At 35.4% G+C, this 16,956-nt stretch overlaps 1 protein-coding gene across 1 annotated transcript in view; it reads left to right on the forward strand.

Moving 5' to 3' along the window:
• The window catches only part of ARAP2 (ArfGAP with RhoGAP domain, ankyrin repeat and PH domain 2), a 116,932-nt gene that overhangs the window by 40,313 nt on the left and 59,663 nt on the right, over positions 1-16,956 (forward strand). Inside the window, exons 9-13 of the mRNA XM_032187508.1 lie at positions 10,086-10,201; positions 11,398-11,597; positions 12,440-12,525; positions 13,193-13,375; positions 15,460-15,634. Coding sequence (XP_032043399.1) covers positions 10,086-10,201; positions 11,398-11,597; positions 12,440-12,525; positions 13,193-13,375; positions 15,460-15,634 — 760 coding nt within the window. The remainder of the gene's footprint in view (positions 1-10,085; positions 10,202-11,397; positions 11,598-12,439; positions 12,526-13,192; positions 13,376-15,459; positions 15,635-16,956) is intronic.

Below are 16,956 nucleotides of genomic sequence, written 5' to 3' on the forward strand. Positions count from 1 at the left end.
TAACATGCTTCTAGCTCATAGTTTTTGAATTTTATAAGACTGAGATTCTTAAAGACTTAGGCTGTCATGTAAATCAAGATGCAGACATTTTGGTTCAGTGAGACTATGAATTCCAGACCTGGTCCTGAAGTGTGAAGGCAATGCAGATGTTTTAGTGCTTGATCATGGTGTTATTTTCAACTATATTTTAAAAATAAAACAAAACCAAAAACACTTTAATTCTTTGGGATTACTGTTTGAGTTGTGAGTCCCTTTGGTTAAATTGCATAGCTGTGATGGTTGTTCTTAACTTTAATAACCATTGGAAAGTCCAAAAAAAAAATCCCTAGAAACATAGCTATGTTTTTTTTTTTATGTGAGCTCATAAAATCTATCATAAAATCTATTATATAAATCAAAACCCAGGCTTTTGGTTGTAGATAGCAGTGGGAAGCTTCTGCTCTAAACTGGCTTCTAGAAAATGTCTGTACCTCGGTGGTGTCCAAAGCATGTTCTTCAATTTATATATGCCTATGTGTCCACATTCAAAATATATTTCTTCTGATAAATAGGTATTCATTTATATTTTTCACAAGAACAAAACTTAGCTATTTTGGTTCAGTTATCTCAAAAGTACTTGAACTTCAAACTTCATGCAAATCTGAACTTTGATGGTTTTTAATGTATCCTTTCTGCTAGGGTGAATATGTTTTAAACAGATGAGAATTTACACCATCTGGCCAAAAGCTTTTGTGTGGGCTTATGCTTTCCTTAGCTTATTTTTTGTCTTAAACTGAAGATCATAATGTCACTTGTTAAAGTACAACTTTTCACTTCATGGCTGCGTGAGCAGCAGGTGTCTAAAATCTCCCTAGCTGGAAAAGGTATTGTTAGCTCAATCCAGAGCTCTCCATGCTTTATTAAAATGCTCCTAATAAGGCTTTTTTTGGTGTGTTGTCTTGCAATCTGCATCATCTCAAAGGGCCATTCAGTTTCATAGGATCAGAAATCTAAGCTGCCAGTTTTATTAACATCAGAAGGGAAATGCAGTAGTGATCCAGTTATGATAAAAATGAGGTAAGTTTGGAATTGAGAGTATTTCAAAAACAACAGACTTAGTTTTTATTTTGTGAAAATGCCCTTCATAGTTGAAGTTTGGATGGCACTTTAGAAAGCATTGAAACTTTTTTGTTTTTGTTGCTGTTTGCTTTTGTTTAATTGTCCTTCATAAATATTTTGAATTTAAAAAATTATTTAGAGATGAGATTCCTTAGAAAAAAATATTTATGATTTTCTCTAAATGTTTTCTAAACTATAATTCTGCAGTTAAATTTTATTTAAAAAAAAACAGGAGTCAGCAAGTTTTTTTTTTTTTTTGAACAAACCAAACTTTTTTTTTATGTACAGTATATATAGTGTTATCACCTTTCTGTTTGCGATCAGTAAGTAAAAGCCTTGTGCTTGGTCAGTGATTTTTTTTTATATGTTTTTACTGTTCAACATCACACATGTTTATCTCCATGAGTAAATTTGGAGGAAAGGAACCCAATTGCTTGGATACTTTCTTGGTTCATTAGGGGATTTTTTGCCGGGGTGGAGGTATCCTACTATTTTTCCTCTATTGTCCAGTCACTACTGTAAAAAAAAAAAAAAAAAAAAAAAAAAAAAAAATCTATGAAGAGGGTCATCAATTTTACACCCTTCCAAATTTTAAAATATCACAAAAGTGTTCAGAGTCTGTCCTTCCTCTAGGAGTTCAAGCAGTTTGTTAGCTGTTTGTCTGGGCTATGAATACATAACGAGATCTTAGGTGTGTGTGTGTGTGTGTGTAAAGCTTCACAACACAATTATAAGATGTGAATTCAGAAAACCATAGTGTACACGGTATTTTTAAAATATACAGATCTTTGTGGTCTCCAGAGAGCAGTCTTTATAAATCTTCCCAGAAGGTTTTCAGTTGTGAATCACTCTTAAAGAAGACTCCAGATGGCTGCTTAAAATTTTATTGGTAATAGAGATGTTTAAAAATGTCCTTCCCTTAGCAAGAGGTGTTCTGGGTGCTCAGTACAGAAGTGTTTAAAACAGTGTGTGAGTTTGAGATGGTTTTGAGATGAGTTCTGCCTTCCAGTAATAGCTCTCAATTGCTTTGTGTCAAAATATACAACCCTACTTAGAATTCAGTTGCATACATTGATGCAACAGCTCATAGAAGTGATTTCAGAAGTGATGAAAAGGTTACTGGTCCATCACTAAATTGCATACGTAGCAGTTATTTGTAATGGCAGAGCATGGTTGCAGGATGTTGTTTTTGTTTTTTTTTCCTTCAGCATGTTTTTGCACAAGTGAGAAACTTCTGCATGTTTGAAATTATAACTGTTGCTTTTTTATTCATTGTGATCATCTTGTCTTGTTTTTGAAAACTAAGAAATTGGGGCTTATACCTTACTATGTATTTACTTGTAGCCATTGTCTTTGAACATTTCTTTGATTGTATCATCTTGTCTTAATTCACTGTGACCACATGACCACAAAGCCTTTCCTTCTGGGACTGAGGAGAAGAGGAAGGGAGAGAGCAAACTTAGTCTGCATCCTCTGCTCTGGCTTGCATTCTTGAAATCTTGTTAAGACTTGAGATCTCTGACAGCTGCTATTATGTTGAATGCAATTGAAGTCAAGCATATATCTAGAGTTAAGTGTTATTTGGGGTTAGGTAAGGAGATAGATGTTCCCGTGATTATGTAAACCTAATTTTTGAGGAGATCTGAGCTAAAAACCTGTGAAAATTCAAAGATCTGTGTTATAATAACATGACCATGATTACATGTTGTTGCACCCTACCTAGAGATGAGAAAATTGGGCTTATTTCTAAAGCTTTAATTTCATCCAGTTGTATCCATGTAATTTATTATGCAATAGATTTTATAACATGCTATTTTCTTACATGGGAATGCCACCTTATTCAGTGAATTGTTTACCTAATAGCTGCTTGATAATTTTAATTTCTTTTAATGGAATAACCCATGCCTTTTTATTGCACACTGTTGAAAAGTGTCTTACAGAATGAATCTTTTGCCAGTAAATGTGAAATGATCAGTAATTGCTGTGCTTGGCTATTTGAAGAGAAATGATTAATTTATTTTTCATCAGTTCCTTGTAAGTAATAGAACATGATTGTCTAGTCTATGTGACCACACAGTTCTGAGAAACAAATGATTCAAGTATCCATATATTTTACATTCTCTATCTTTTATGAGGGTCGGGAGGGAAGAGTTTCATGTCAGACTATACCTGTTCAAAATATTGTATTCACAGGTTTCAGCTGAAGCTCCAATTGCTCGGCAGTTCTGCAAATCAAACCCTAGAGCATGAAGTCAGGAACTAGGAAATGAAAAATGTACAGTGAAATGACTGTATGCTAAGGCTTTTGATTTGCACTGAGTAGAAATTGGCAAAGGCAAAGATAAGAGCTAACTCTCCAGGATAGTATTCAGTCACATTAATTAAGTGATCCTCCTTTTTTTTGTATTTTTATAGTCTCTACAGGAAGGGGGCTTTTATCTTCATGTGTCCTAGATCATCCCATACAGCATGCAAGGCATGGGCCTGATAGTGTATAAGCATAGTGAAAATGGTATTTATACTTGAAAACTCACACACTTAGTTGCCAAAGTGAGGATTATGAATCACTTCTGTAGTAAGTGGATAAAGAGAGTGTAACTTTTTTATTCACGTTACGTGTAAGGATGTAACTACCTCAGTGTGTTAGTCAGGAATGAATTTGAAAGAGATCTCACAATTGTCCCCACTTCTCATGTAATGGCTTTCATCATAGAGCCACCTCAAAGTACGTATACTAGATTTCTTTCTAATATAATGAAAATGGGAGATCGTGCTCCAGTAGCACATTCAGTACACTCCACTGCAAACAAGCCTACCGTGCTTGGCACTGACGAGCTAACCTGAAGTGCCCCTTCTCACTCTCACCTTTTGTTTTTTTCTTGTTTCTTAGTCTCTACAATTATGGTTGTCAGGTTATCTCAACAAAATATTTTGCAATAATAGACTGAATCATTTTCAGGTGTTCTGTTATGGGACATAGGAGTTTTTCTTAGCTAAGTAAAGAACATAAAATTAATATCATAATAGATGAGCACAAAGCTATGGAATTAACATGCACAGACTGCGTCATTTCTAGCATCTTCTTGTTCATCAGGGCTTGAGTTGGCAAACTTCATGTTAATTTTCTTGTTTCTGTAATTATATACTGTATACTTCACTGAAGTTTCATTATGAGGCCTCATTAAGAAGACCATAAGAGTAAATCTGTATTTACTCATGGCAGTTTTGATTCCAACCTGTGACATTTAACTATCACCTAAAATCTATATTAAAAGATTTTAAGCTGTGATAAGGGACATCAGACTTTTCGAATCTTTAGAGGCTTATGACAGCTAACTGAGAAGGCTAAGCCTAAGTGTAGTTGAAAAGGAGAGGAAATCAATATAAACTGTGGAGAAGCATTAATATCATCAAAGCAATTTCTGCACTACTAGTCACTGTTTCTCAGATTCTGATACTTATTTATATCTTAATTTTTTGTTAACATGGAAAGAAGCTTTTCCCACCTGATAGAGAAATCAGTCTTCCTTTCTAACTAGAAAGGCTGAACTCTGTACCTACAGTGAAGGGGAGTGTGGGTGGGAAGTTGATTGCTTTATCTGAAACGATTCTGGTTATTGGCTTTTAATCTCTCTGGAATAATTTGGCTGTTTGAAGGGAATCAAATGCCATGGGGCTAGAATGAAAGAAAAGTTTAAATCATGTTAAATTGCTAAGGGACTTCTTAGGTCTTTCAGAAATGTCTTAGTGTAATAGTCACAAACTTTGTGGTAGCTTCCCCAAAGTAAACCTAAAGAGCTATTGCAAATAGCAAGGGTGGATTCAAGGAAGAATGTAAGGTCGTATTTTGGAACTCCTATCAGAAACACAGTGCTTAAAGGTCAAGAGTCTTCTGTGTGTGGACAGTAGGACAAAAGTAGGGTCACATATACAGATAGACCTTTTAAAAATCAGAAGTAGGATAGTAAGAAAGGTGGATTTTTTTGTTTGTTTGTTTTAAAAAAAGTATACATGAATAAATGTGCATATGCATGTATACGCAAAGTATATTTTTCGTGCAGCATTATCGTGTATCTTCTACCATTACTGTCTCATACATACATATGTGTATGACACTCTCCCCTCTTGCAAGGCCAAGATCTAACAGCCAAAGACAACAAAAAAGCCCAGGGGTCATGATTTCAGTGGAAGAGAACTGGTGGACACTTAGAATACTGTTGATGTAGCAGTTTGCAAAAGTGGGTTACTCCCAATATACACCAGTACTGTTTCACTGTTTACACTTTGTGTACCAATGAGTTCTGTACCTTCTAAATATGCTACATATATATACCTGTATACACATATGTATGTGAGTACGTATATATACATATGTGTATAAAATTATATGTTCTCCTGACATCATGGCAGCAATTTTCCTTCTTCCATGCTGTTTCTTTTATTCTCTTAATCCTCCAGCAAAAACATGACAAAAATATGTTCTGATATTTCTAATGAGAAAATAACGTAGTTAAATTGTAAAACAAAACTTGGGAGTTATTTCTGTCTGTTGGGGAAAGGTAAACTTGTGCTGATGTGTTTTTTGTTGTTGTTTTGTTTTGTTGTTTTTGTTTGTTTGTTTTTAATCAACATACACATTGTGGAAATCGTACCTTTATAGAAATGAATGTAGCTGCTAAAGAAGTAAATGCAGATCTAGATCTCCTGTGTTCAGATGAATTTAGACTTGATCATATTAGCAAACAAGCATGCAATCCCAAGTTTCCTCCTCCAAAAGTGAGTGGAAGGAGGAAAAAGAGAAAAGAATAAATATTATTCTTTACAGGAAGAAGAGTGGTTCTGTAGAGAGGGCCTCTTCTTTGACTGAGGGCCACAAGAGTCAGAGCCTGATTACAGATTTAAGGATTTCATAAAGATGCCTAAGTTTTCATAGATTCTGTGCCTTTCAGACAAGGATGATAATGGCAACAGGACTTGTATGTTATAATCATTCGTCCTTCAGGAAGGAACAACAGAAAGCCAATACTTAACCCATAGTTAACTACTTTCCCCATTTGTATTTTCAGCCTACTGTGCTCTTTAGTGAATACTTTTGATGTATTATTATATCTGTAAAGAAGTTGTGTTTTTTCTTGTAAAAAGCTCAAACTGTCACCTGTTTTTTTCAATCTCTATTCAAGTGCATCGAGGTAGTATAAATACAGGCATTTAAGATGTATGTATATTTTTTAAAAAAGAAGCTTTCTCTGTGTATTTTTGAATCTTCTTAAGCTTTTCTTCGTTTGTCAGAAAGTAACACAGAGCTTAATCTATCTGGAACAATGGGCTCTCAGTCTATAGGAGTAAAATAATTCATATTCCAAAAAGATACTGCTTGGTCTTGCTGCCAGCACACTTTGTATAGTGCTTGAATGGCCCTATTGTCCTCCTGTGCACTCAAAATGAATGAATTTATCTTTCAAAGTGGAGCGTTTCTGTCTTCCCTATACCAATTCCCACTTCTGTTTCTGAAGTAGGAGAACAAGACTGAGCTCTTGAAAGCACAGAAATCTGAACCATGAAAATGAGATTCCAGTATACCTGTCAATCACCAAGCCTGGTTTGTGCCAAGTGTACAGTTACCATAAAGAGTTTGTTTGGACCATTACAGAAATAGCTTCACTTTAATGTACCGATTAAATTGGTTAATTTACCTCCACCTTCTGTTCTGAAAATATTTCTCACTTCTAATTTCTTAAAACTTTTGGGTATTCCTCATGCAGAAAGTGAGTACTGTAAGCTCATGCACACTTGCTGCATTTAAAACATGAGAAAGTTACTCTCTTTTCAGTGGGATTGTTGCTTGCCTCAGTATGTGTGTGGATTTGGGGAGGGTTGGTGTTCCAGATTTGGGACTTGCTGTATTTTATTTCAAAGAGCTTGTGTAGCTCTGCACTGTTGGGTTCAAGTACAGTGAAGTTTGGTGGCTGGATAGTGGCTGTAATAATAGTATACGTAAGCGAGTGCAATCTGAGGTCTGCAGGGTGCTTCCTTTCAGCTCCGAGGACACCGGTTGGGCCAGCTGAGCAAAGGAGTGGGCAGCTGAGTGGGCTGGCCTACTGGACATGGTCCCCTGCACCCTGCTGGGAGGGCTGGGAGGAGTGAGCAACAACAGTGGCTGGCACAGCAAGCAGAAGGGAGTGCTCCTGCCCCCCACTTCTGGCTCTCTGCTTTGGGAAAGGGCATCCTGACCCTTGCCATTTTGTGTAGGACCTTGAAAAGCGCTTAGAAAAGGAGAGTGAAGGAAATAGGGATAGAGAATTTCAAGGTGGAACGGCATGAAATAGGTAGATAAATAAAGTCTAGCTCTTTAACAGTGTAATGAAATTCATAGTTATCAGATATAAATATTAAACAAATACTTTTTTTGTACAACTTGTATTTGGGAAATTTAAAAATATAATGCTGTGGAGGCTTTAAAGCATGCATTTGTTTAAATTCCTCGAGGACGTGGCTGTCAATGGCTATTAAGTGTGATGGCTTGACTGCAACTACTTGTTCATAGGCTTTCTGAGCTGGAAGTCCCTAGATTGCTGGAAGCTTATTTGGGAAGATGAGGATGTACCTTCTCTTATTTATATTCTTCTTATGACAGTTGCCAGTAGGAAGTGCTTAAAGGGAAGCTGCTATAGGTGGACTTTTGATCTGGCCCAATGTGGTAGTTCTTATTTCAGTCATCTTCTCTTCGTTATTGTTTTTTTGCCTTCAGTGAAGGCAGTGAATAGTTATTCAGGACCTAAGAGTATATTAAACTCCTATTAATCATGTTTTCTGGCAGCCATTCAGCATTTACTTAATAAATTTGTTGCACTGTTCTTAAGGTACAATATAGTCTGGTTACCTGCCCTTTATAAATCTGGACTTTTTAAGGCCAATTATAGACAAATAATTGAAACCTGCATCCAGTTTACATCTCAGAAGCACAAACTGTTTAATTCTAGGAAGTTAAAGGTTGGTTGTTTTTTTTGTTTGGTTGGTTTTTTTTCATTCTATGTTTCTCATTTTGCTCATTTGATTTAAGATGCTGCTAATGGAAGTTTTTTTGTTTTTTTGTTTTTTTTTTAAAAAATAGTAGTATTTTTCTATTCTCAATTTTTAACCTTATTTTATATGCTTCTCTCTTTCTCACTGGTAATGTCCGACTTTAAGAATGTTTCATTACTGTCAGGTTCATGCTCAAAAAGAAATTATTCTGTGCACTCTTTTTCCATATAACTGAACTTTGAGGGTGAATTAGGGACTGTAGGCTTCACACAGCTCTCTGCTCTCTTCCAAAGCAGATGTGGCAATAACAAAACTGTTGATTCAAAGGAAAATTTGGGGAGGAAGGGCTGAAGATGAGGGAGGAGAATAAAAATGTGTAAGTTACAGGATCTGAGAGCAGAGAAAAAGTGAGAAATATTTCAAAATTGATTATACGGGGAATGGCTAATCCAGAGTACTTGTTGAAAAGTTATGACTTTAAATATACTGAAGTGTGTAGGCTTGTTTGTATCTTCTATTAGATATAGCCTTACCCATCATGGCTAAAGATATTTTTATTTGCTTGTTCCTGAAATAGTTGGATGAATTGAAAAGAGTTTTGTGAAGTGTCCTCTCTATGTGAGCTTTAATGCTGTTATAAACTTTGAAAATCTCACGATTGTCAATGATGCAGGCTTAAATATGTATTTACTAGAAAAACAGCCTCCTCATCACAGGCAGGTATCTCTGCCGAAGTCTTTCCTTCCAGTGCTCTTATGTTTTTATCAGCCCACGCCAAGCTACTTGTAATGTGAGGAGTGGAATAGTGAGCATCCTGCAGATGGTAAGATATGTGGATTTGGCTCTTTTGCTTGGGTGATGTAGTTTCTGTTTTTGTTCCTGATGCCGCTAATGTTTTCAAGAATTGTAGTAATAGTCCAAGAAACCACAGAAGGGTTGACGTTGGAAGGGACTTCCAGAAGTCCCCTCCCTCTCTACTCTAAGGGACACGTTGAGCCCTTTGCGTTTTTCTAGGGCCATGTTCAGGCAGCCTTTGAAGATCTCCAGGGAGGGAGATCCCTTGACCTCTGTGGGCTACCTGTGTCAGCATTCCATCATCCACACAAGAAGTGCTTCCTGATGTTCAAACACAACCTCCTGTGGGTTGTGTTTGTGCCCATTGCTTCTTGTCCTGTCAAACATGAATTAAATTTGTGTAGGTGACTACTGTTAGATAAATATGTAAATTAGAGTCTGAAGGAAGCATCAGTGGTGGTCAGAAGACATCAGAAACGTGTCTCTCTCCGTGGTTCCAAAATGTGTCCATTTGAGACAGGTTTCCAAGGGGTCAGTGAAAATTTCCCAACTGTGTTAATGTACGATTGATTTATATTAAGTATGGTGTTTCATGGGAGGAAAAAGGCTTTTTCTTGGTTTAAGACAAAAAAATACTTATCTCTAATAGCTGAACCACAAATAACTCCCTATTTTAGTTGTTTTATAGGACTTTTTCTAAGACATGTTTGAGAAGATTAGTTCATGTAATACATCAGAAGCACAAACAACCAAATGTTTTAAGAAGGAATTTTATATGTTTTCTTTAACTAGTTTATCTAAAAGCAGTCAAAACTGCTGTCAGTGAGAAGGATTTAGATGGATAAACATTATTTAGTCACTACAGTATGATAGAAGCTAGATACTTCTGTTTTGGTTCTGCGTTTTAGTGCAATCTGTTATTTAACATTTTTCCTTTATTAATAGTTTCTTCTCTCACCAGCAATCAAGTAAGATCATTCTAGCAATTAGAAGGGTAGTGTTTGGACATATTTTAGTATAGGTTTATTTATCCCTTAATGAATTAGAAAGAGCTTGCATGTTGTAGCCAAAATATGTATTACAGATCTTGGATTTTGCTGATTGAATTGTGCTGTACATGCTTGATTATTGAATTATAACTCTCTGAACTTTTATTGTCTTTTCCTTAGGATTTCAAGACAGGATTTGGTATCACTTTAATCCCTATGAATGTGGCAAATGTAAAACAAGTGGATCGGACTGCAAAACAATCTTTTGAAATAATTACTCCTTATAAAAGCTTCAGGTGAGAACTTTAATATTTACAGTACAGAGTATACAAATAACTGAAGAAATACTTGCTTCCTACAGCAGTGATTTAACCTAGTTTGGGTGAAAAGGTAACGCTTCTTAAGAATGCCCAGTATTTTTTAAACAACAAAAGGATTTTTTTCCTTTGTTTAGCTGTGTGCTTCATCTATTATCTCTCTAACTAGGCATCCTGTTCCCACAAATTCATATTTTATGTAACCGTCTTTGTTCATTCTCTGCAAGGGCAGAAGAAAACCAAACTTTGAAAACTTTGCTTCATCTTAATGGTAAACTGCTGAAGTGATATCATGCAGCATTCATTTAATATTAAGCATTTTATTCTAAAAGAAAATTGATTATGTGCCATCCCTTGTAAAAATCCTCAATTGAAATCAGTAGAAAGTTTGGCTGATGCTGTGACTTGTAATGATTTAAGAAAATAAAATAAAGCTATATGCTAGTAAAAATCTTTTCTTGAACATGGAAGTGTTTCTATAATGAAATCTCAGTAATGCAGGAGAAGTCACTTTGTTCTCCTTGACTTACTAAATGACTGAAAAGCAAACTATTTGCTTGTATACTCTGTGGCCTAGAGTAGCCAGTAAATAAATTTGTCTCTGTCAGTGATTTGAGTCTATGGCTAGTTGGTAGATGTATGTATTGGTAGTCTATGGCTAGTTGTTTTTGACTTTCTCAAAGCCATCACCATGTTGGTGCTTGTTTATTATTTATATTAAAAAACAAAACAAAACAAAAACAATTTAAATAAAAAGCAATTTTTGTCTGTTACAGGTAGCAAGTCTACTTGTACTCCTTAGTAAATCATCACATTTCCTTAAATAATTCTATGATGTTTATTAAAAAAATAAATAAAAAATCAGGCTTTACCTTTGGTATGTGTTAACATAAAAATAAAGAAATGCATTGAAAGTAACTCAGGAACATAACTAAAATGTTACAAAAGCTTTATAGCTCTCACTGGCAGTGGTTTTGTTGAAAACTGATTTCAGACTGACGGAGTTTTCACTGACAAAAAAATATTTTCCATCTTAGAATTTGTGTCTGTGTGTGGTGGAAGATTTCTTTGACAGTGATTTTGGGTATAAATGTAAGAAATAAGAGAGACTACAGATTCTGTTTAATTGGGCTTTAAAATAAAGATCAATAATGCAGAAAAGTCAATTGTTTCAGCTTTACAGCCGAGTCGGAAAGAGAGAAACAAGACTGGATTGAAGCGCTGCAGCAATCGATAGCAGAAACTCTCTCTGATTATGAAGTAGCTGAGAAGATTTGGTTCAATGAATCCAACAGGAGCTGTGCTGACTGTAAAGCTCCCAATCCTGACTGGGCATCCATCAATCTCTGTGTTGTCATTTGTAAGAAGTGCGCAGGTAGAGTAATTAATGAGAGGCTGTGTGGGTTCTACAAAATGTCATATTTGCATATCTGCGTATGTCCTTGAACTGGCTTTTTTTATTTTTAAAGTGCTATCCTTGTGAAAGTTTTGACAAACAATGAATGAATGTAACTTCTTTAATACCGAGTATTCTAAAGCACTTCCTTGCATAAATGACAAGCCTGTATGGTGATTGGTTTCCCTCAGATGAATAATCCTTCACTATTAATGGAAATCAAGACATACTAACGCTCCTTGGGAAATGGCTGGCTTTTGTGAGGCTTCATTCTAAAGGATAACAATTGGCAATGTATAAATTAGAGGTATTAAATACCCCAGGCCGTATTTTACTGACAATACATGATAGCGTTTTCAGATATTAAAAGAAAAACAATTCTGTCATGTTTTATATTTAAATACATGCAAAAATGCAGGATGCAGGGAGCTAGTTTATAACTCTCTTGGTTTTGCTTTCAGAACAAACCCTTATGAAAAAGCCTTCTGAAAGCATTCTACATCGGAGCCTTTGCTTATTATTTACTATTAAATAGTACAATTTTCACTACAACGCTATAACCTAAAAAGGACTAGATTTCTGTGCCAAGTACAATCCACCTCCCTTCCTTCTTTCTCACTTTTTTGCTTGTTTTTTTTTTGGTTGTTTTCTTTTTGTGCTTTTATATTTAAATGTCAAGCCTAGTACATATTAGTCTTTTTTAAAAAAATAATTAGAATAAATTTGTCTTCATTAAGTATTTTTGTTAGCTCAGCAGAAGAGAAACTCAGTTTAAGTGCTTTGGTGAAGCTAGTTAAGTAAAAATACTCTTGGATTTCTAGGACAGCACAGATCTTTAGGACCAAGAGACTCAAAAGTCCGGAGTCTAAAAATGGATGCCAGCATTTGGAGCAATGAACTTATTGAGGTATGTTGAGATATTGCAACTCTGTTCCATCTTGAAAGGTGCTTCATGAATAAGAGTTCTTTCCTTATGAGAAGTCTTAACATATAGCTACTAAAAAAATATGCTGCTGTTAGAGTAAACCTTAAGGTTTCTGGGAGGTAACTTCACTTTTGTGTCATTCAAAATATGCATTGGTTTTGAGAGCCATGTGTACCAAGCATTTCTCCAAGCACCTGTGTTTTGGGGAAAAAAATGGAAATGCTTCTGGACAGCAGTCATGATGGGCAGTATTCATTGAAGGGAAAGGAAGGGAAACAAACTCCTCACTACCAGGTTAGGTGCTTGGGGTGTTTAAAAGTGGTGCTGAAGGGGAAGGTTGAGTCGTCACTGTTTTCTTTAAAAGAAATGCTAGTATTCTCTAACATCCTACTGCTATTTTTTTGTGTTTATTTGAAATCTTGTAGCTGGTTAGCTTCGTAAAGCTTAGTAGCTATTGCTGAAAATCATGACCACAGGCTTTAACTGTGGTCATCTATAAATGAATAATATTGACTGAGTAAGGTTTCCTGCAGGCAATTATCTCTTTGTAAAACTTTTTTTTCTCCACATTTAGCAACTGAAAAAGATTTAGGGGTTAGCTTGATATCCTTCGTGATATTTTGTTTGTTTTCTCTTGCACTTCATCCAGCTCTTTATCATCATTGGAAATAAGAGGGCAAACAGTTTTTGGGCAGGAAATCTTCCTCCAGATGAAGAACTGGAAATGGATGCCCCAGCAGAAAAAAGGATTGCGTTCATTACACAAAAATACAAAGAGGGAAAATTCAGAAAAACACCTTTTCCCTACAAAACCAAGGAACAATTGAATAAGGTAATACTATAGAATGGGTAAGCCCTTGCCATAACTTTTGTATTGAATTGTATTTGTGTGCATTTTGGTCATCTCGTTAAACTGGTGAGAAACAAACTGAAAATCCTGAGTGGTGGGTTTCGCAGCTCTGAATGAAGCCTTTGCAGGAGTCAATCCATGATTTCTTAGTTCTAGATTTTCTAATTTGTTTGTGGAAGGTTATGGCACCTATATGGTGCCTATAATAAATACTCCAGAGCTATCAATAAATACAGATCTTTGTTTTCAAATGCACACTCCATAGACAAAAATTCTCATTTGTCTTTTTTATATTCCTTCTCGGTATGTTTTCGATATATGTCTAACATCGAACATTCCAGAGTGATTGTTCCATGATAGGTGATTACATTATCAGCAGTGGAAAGTAGCTAATGCACACTTTCATAATAGCTTGTAGTTAACTGGAAATGAAACAAGCTAGAATAAACGAAATGATGAAAACTGAGTTCTAATGTTTCCTTTTGCACAAATAACAGAAACAAATTGTCTACAGTTATAAAGTAGAAAATGCTAATTATAATTGCTAATTATAATTATCAAATTCTGCATAGCTTTGATATCTGTTTGACTGACTTATGCTGTCTGCTGATTTCAGAGTCGTGACTTTTTAGGGTTTTTGAATATAGAGGGGTTTAAGTGCATATACTTTATAAAACTAGTCTATTCAATTGCATATTAGTGAAATTATCTCAAAGGATATGCAAAGACTGTGGTGGGGTGGTAACATTTAAGTTATTGTGCTTTGAAGTAGTTCAGTGGTTATTTTCCAAAAAAAAAATTGAAGTGTTCTTCACATGTTAGAGGTTGCATGTGAGTTATACACATGAGAAGTAAAAACAAAGGCGTTTAAAAATACTGTCTCTTTTAAAATAGTTCTAACCATCTTTATACTTCAAATTTGGGTTTTCTACATTCCAATATGACTTTCTGATTCTGTTGGGATCGGGACACATTTTTAGGCTTTATGGCTCTTTGCAAAATAAAAGAAAAAAAAGATATTTAAGTGTTTTAATTTTATTGTTAACAATTAATTTTATACTATAACTGCTGACTACAGGAAATGCAATAGTCCTTTGTGGTTTACAAGCTTGATTTTTCTGAACTCTTCTGGTACAGAGGTGTCTGTCAATTAATGATTTAACTACTGGGAAATAACATCAGATGTAATGATCAAATTCTCTATAGAGACATGATATTACCATGTAATAAGTGGTCATTGCCAAGTAATTATAAAACTTCTACTGAACTATCTGCCTTACCAGTTTTTGCCTACTGGATGCACGTGTGTTTATTAGAGCAGCTGAATTTTAGAGAAGTACTTCTCTTGTGTTGAGCAACCTCTGTATTTATTATTTCAGAAAAGCTGATCCATTAACTAAATAATGTAAAATTATCAAACAGATTGCTGAAATTACATAGGTACTTCTAATTTTAAGGTTTTGGAACCACATTTTGGAATAAAAGTATTTACATTTGTCTTCATGCATAGGAAGATGAAAGGGACCTGAATTTCTAGAATGCGTTGAGATCTTTAAATTTCAAGGAAGGTTATTAAGTATAAAGGTACCCGAAACAATAGTTGCCTCACTGGCTGTGAACATGACTTTGAAAAACTATCTATGAATTCCAGGCTGTTTCCTAATAAGAGTTAAAGGATTAAATCTTGTTTCTTTGGTTGAACTTCTGAGGTCTAGAATAATTATTTTTTTTCTTCAGTAGTGTGCTGTGTGAAGAGAAATGAAGGAGGGATTTTTCATGTAGATACCCAATTGCAGGACAGCTTATTGCTTTAATTAATGTTAACATGCAGATACAAAATGTGTGGCAGCAAAATCTTGCAGGGTTTGGGTTGGTGACTTTTTTTTCCTTGTTGCTCCTTCTTCATAGTTTCAGACCATAATTCATGATTCCTGCAGCTTCCCAGTGGTTATGGCCTTTGAAAATGTAGGGGAACTATATAAGAGGTGAAAGGATTTGCATTTACAAGGACTTGCTACCAATAACTTTCTAATTTAAACAGACTTCTTATATTCCCTCTTCATAAGGCTCTGTGTGCTGCTGTAGTTAAACAAGATGTTCTAGAAACTCTGATGCTGCTGTTCAGTGGGGCTGATGTGATGTGCGCTACTGGCGATCCTGTTTACAGTACTCCATACTTACTAGCCAAGAAAGCTGGACAAAGACTGCAAATGGAATTCCTATACCATAATAAGTTTTCAGGTAGGATATACCTGCTTTATTTTGATCTTCTAATTTCATATTGAGTGAAATGGAAGGCATCAGCTGTATTTTGTCAGGCACTATGTGTAGTTGTGCAAGTTACTTGCATTTTACTTGGACTTGAAGTTTATTTCTTCAAAAAATAATTAAAAAGCCTATGATGACTCATACCGTCATAACGTTGTTTTGTAACACAGAAGAAAAGCATCATCTGCTTTGCCTCTACTGTCAGGCTTTTACCAGAAAAATAGGTACATACAGTTAATCATATATCTAAAGTATTTCTCAGGGGCTTTGCTTTTTGATTACAAATTATTTAAATTGATATCTACCTTGACTGTATAAAATAGTACCTATCTAGTACTATAGGTACCTATAGGTACCTATATCTGTTGTCACAAGTTCTCCTCCTAAAATAAAGCTCTCCAACCAATCCCAGCATACTACCCTTTTTCAGATCACCACTGTGCATCATAGACTTTGGCCCTGAAAGTCAACAGGCCTGGTTTCAATTTATCAGTGTTTCCAGGCGCTTGAAAACAGGCGGCTATTCCTTAAAAAAAAAAAAAATAAATAACAATAATATATATATATGCATACACACACAAATAATTATAATAAGAAAAATATATACGTATATAAAATATACGCAATTAGAAAATTATAGAGTATGGATGTACCTGAACTTTTCCTTCTTAAAAAGGAAAAAAGGGCTCTCTGGCATCTGAAGCAGTCTGGTAATGATGAAACTTCACACACAGATTTACACTGGAAGAAATTAGTAATGCTAATCCAGCCAGCATTGTGGACATGCTCATGCAACTCAGCAAAGTAACACTTGATAGACTGAACACAATTTATTTTTTTTTTTTTTTAGTCGGAAACTCTGGAATGATATAGTTTCCCAGAGCAAATGCAGTGCCTTAAGTTTTGCCTAAGCACTTCTTTGTCACAAGTGACAGGCATCAGATCCTGGGATGTTGAGCTCAATCACTGTGCAGACAAGCAGCTGTGGTGGTTTTATGGTTTGTGTTGTTTGGTTTATTTTGCTAGTTATGCTGTGAAATAGTCCTAAGGCTGTAGAAGGAAGTTTGCTTGTCTTGGCTCTGTCTTTTCCACTTGCAGCTTTCCAGCCAACGCAGCACTGCTGTGTGTTGGAGCTGGTGTTTGTTCCTTCTTTTCAGAGAAAATAGGGGGTCATGGCAGGTTCACAGTGATCCTCTGAAATCCTTCTGCTGCCAGAGTTTGTGGTAAACTTATAGATAAGACCTAAAGATAAACACTTCCCTTCTGTTTAAGTATATTGCAATAAGGGATGAAAA

Source organism: Aythya fuligula, chromosome 4, assembly GCF_009819795.1.
Source record: "Aythya fuligula isolate bAytFul2 chromosome 4, bAytFul2.pri, whole genome shotgun sequence".
Taxonomy (NCBI): domain Eukaryota; kingdom Metazoa; phylum Chordata; class Aves; order Anseriformes; family Anatidae; genus Aythya; species Aythya fuligula.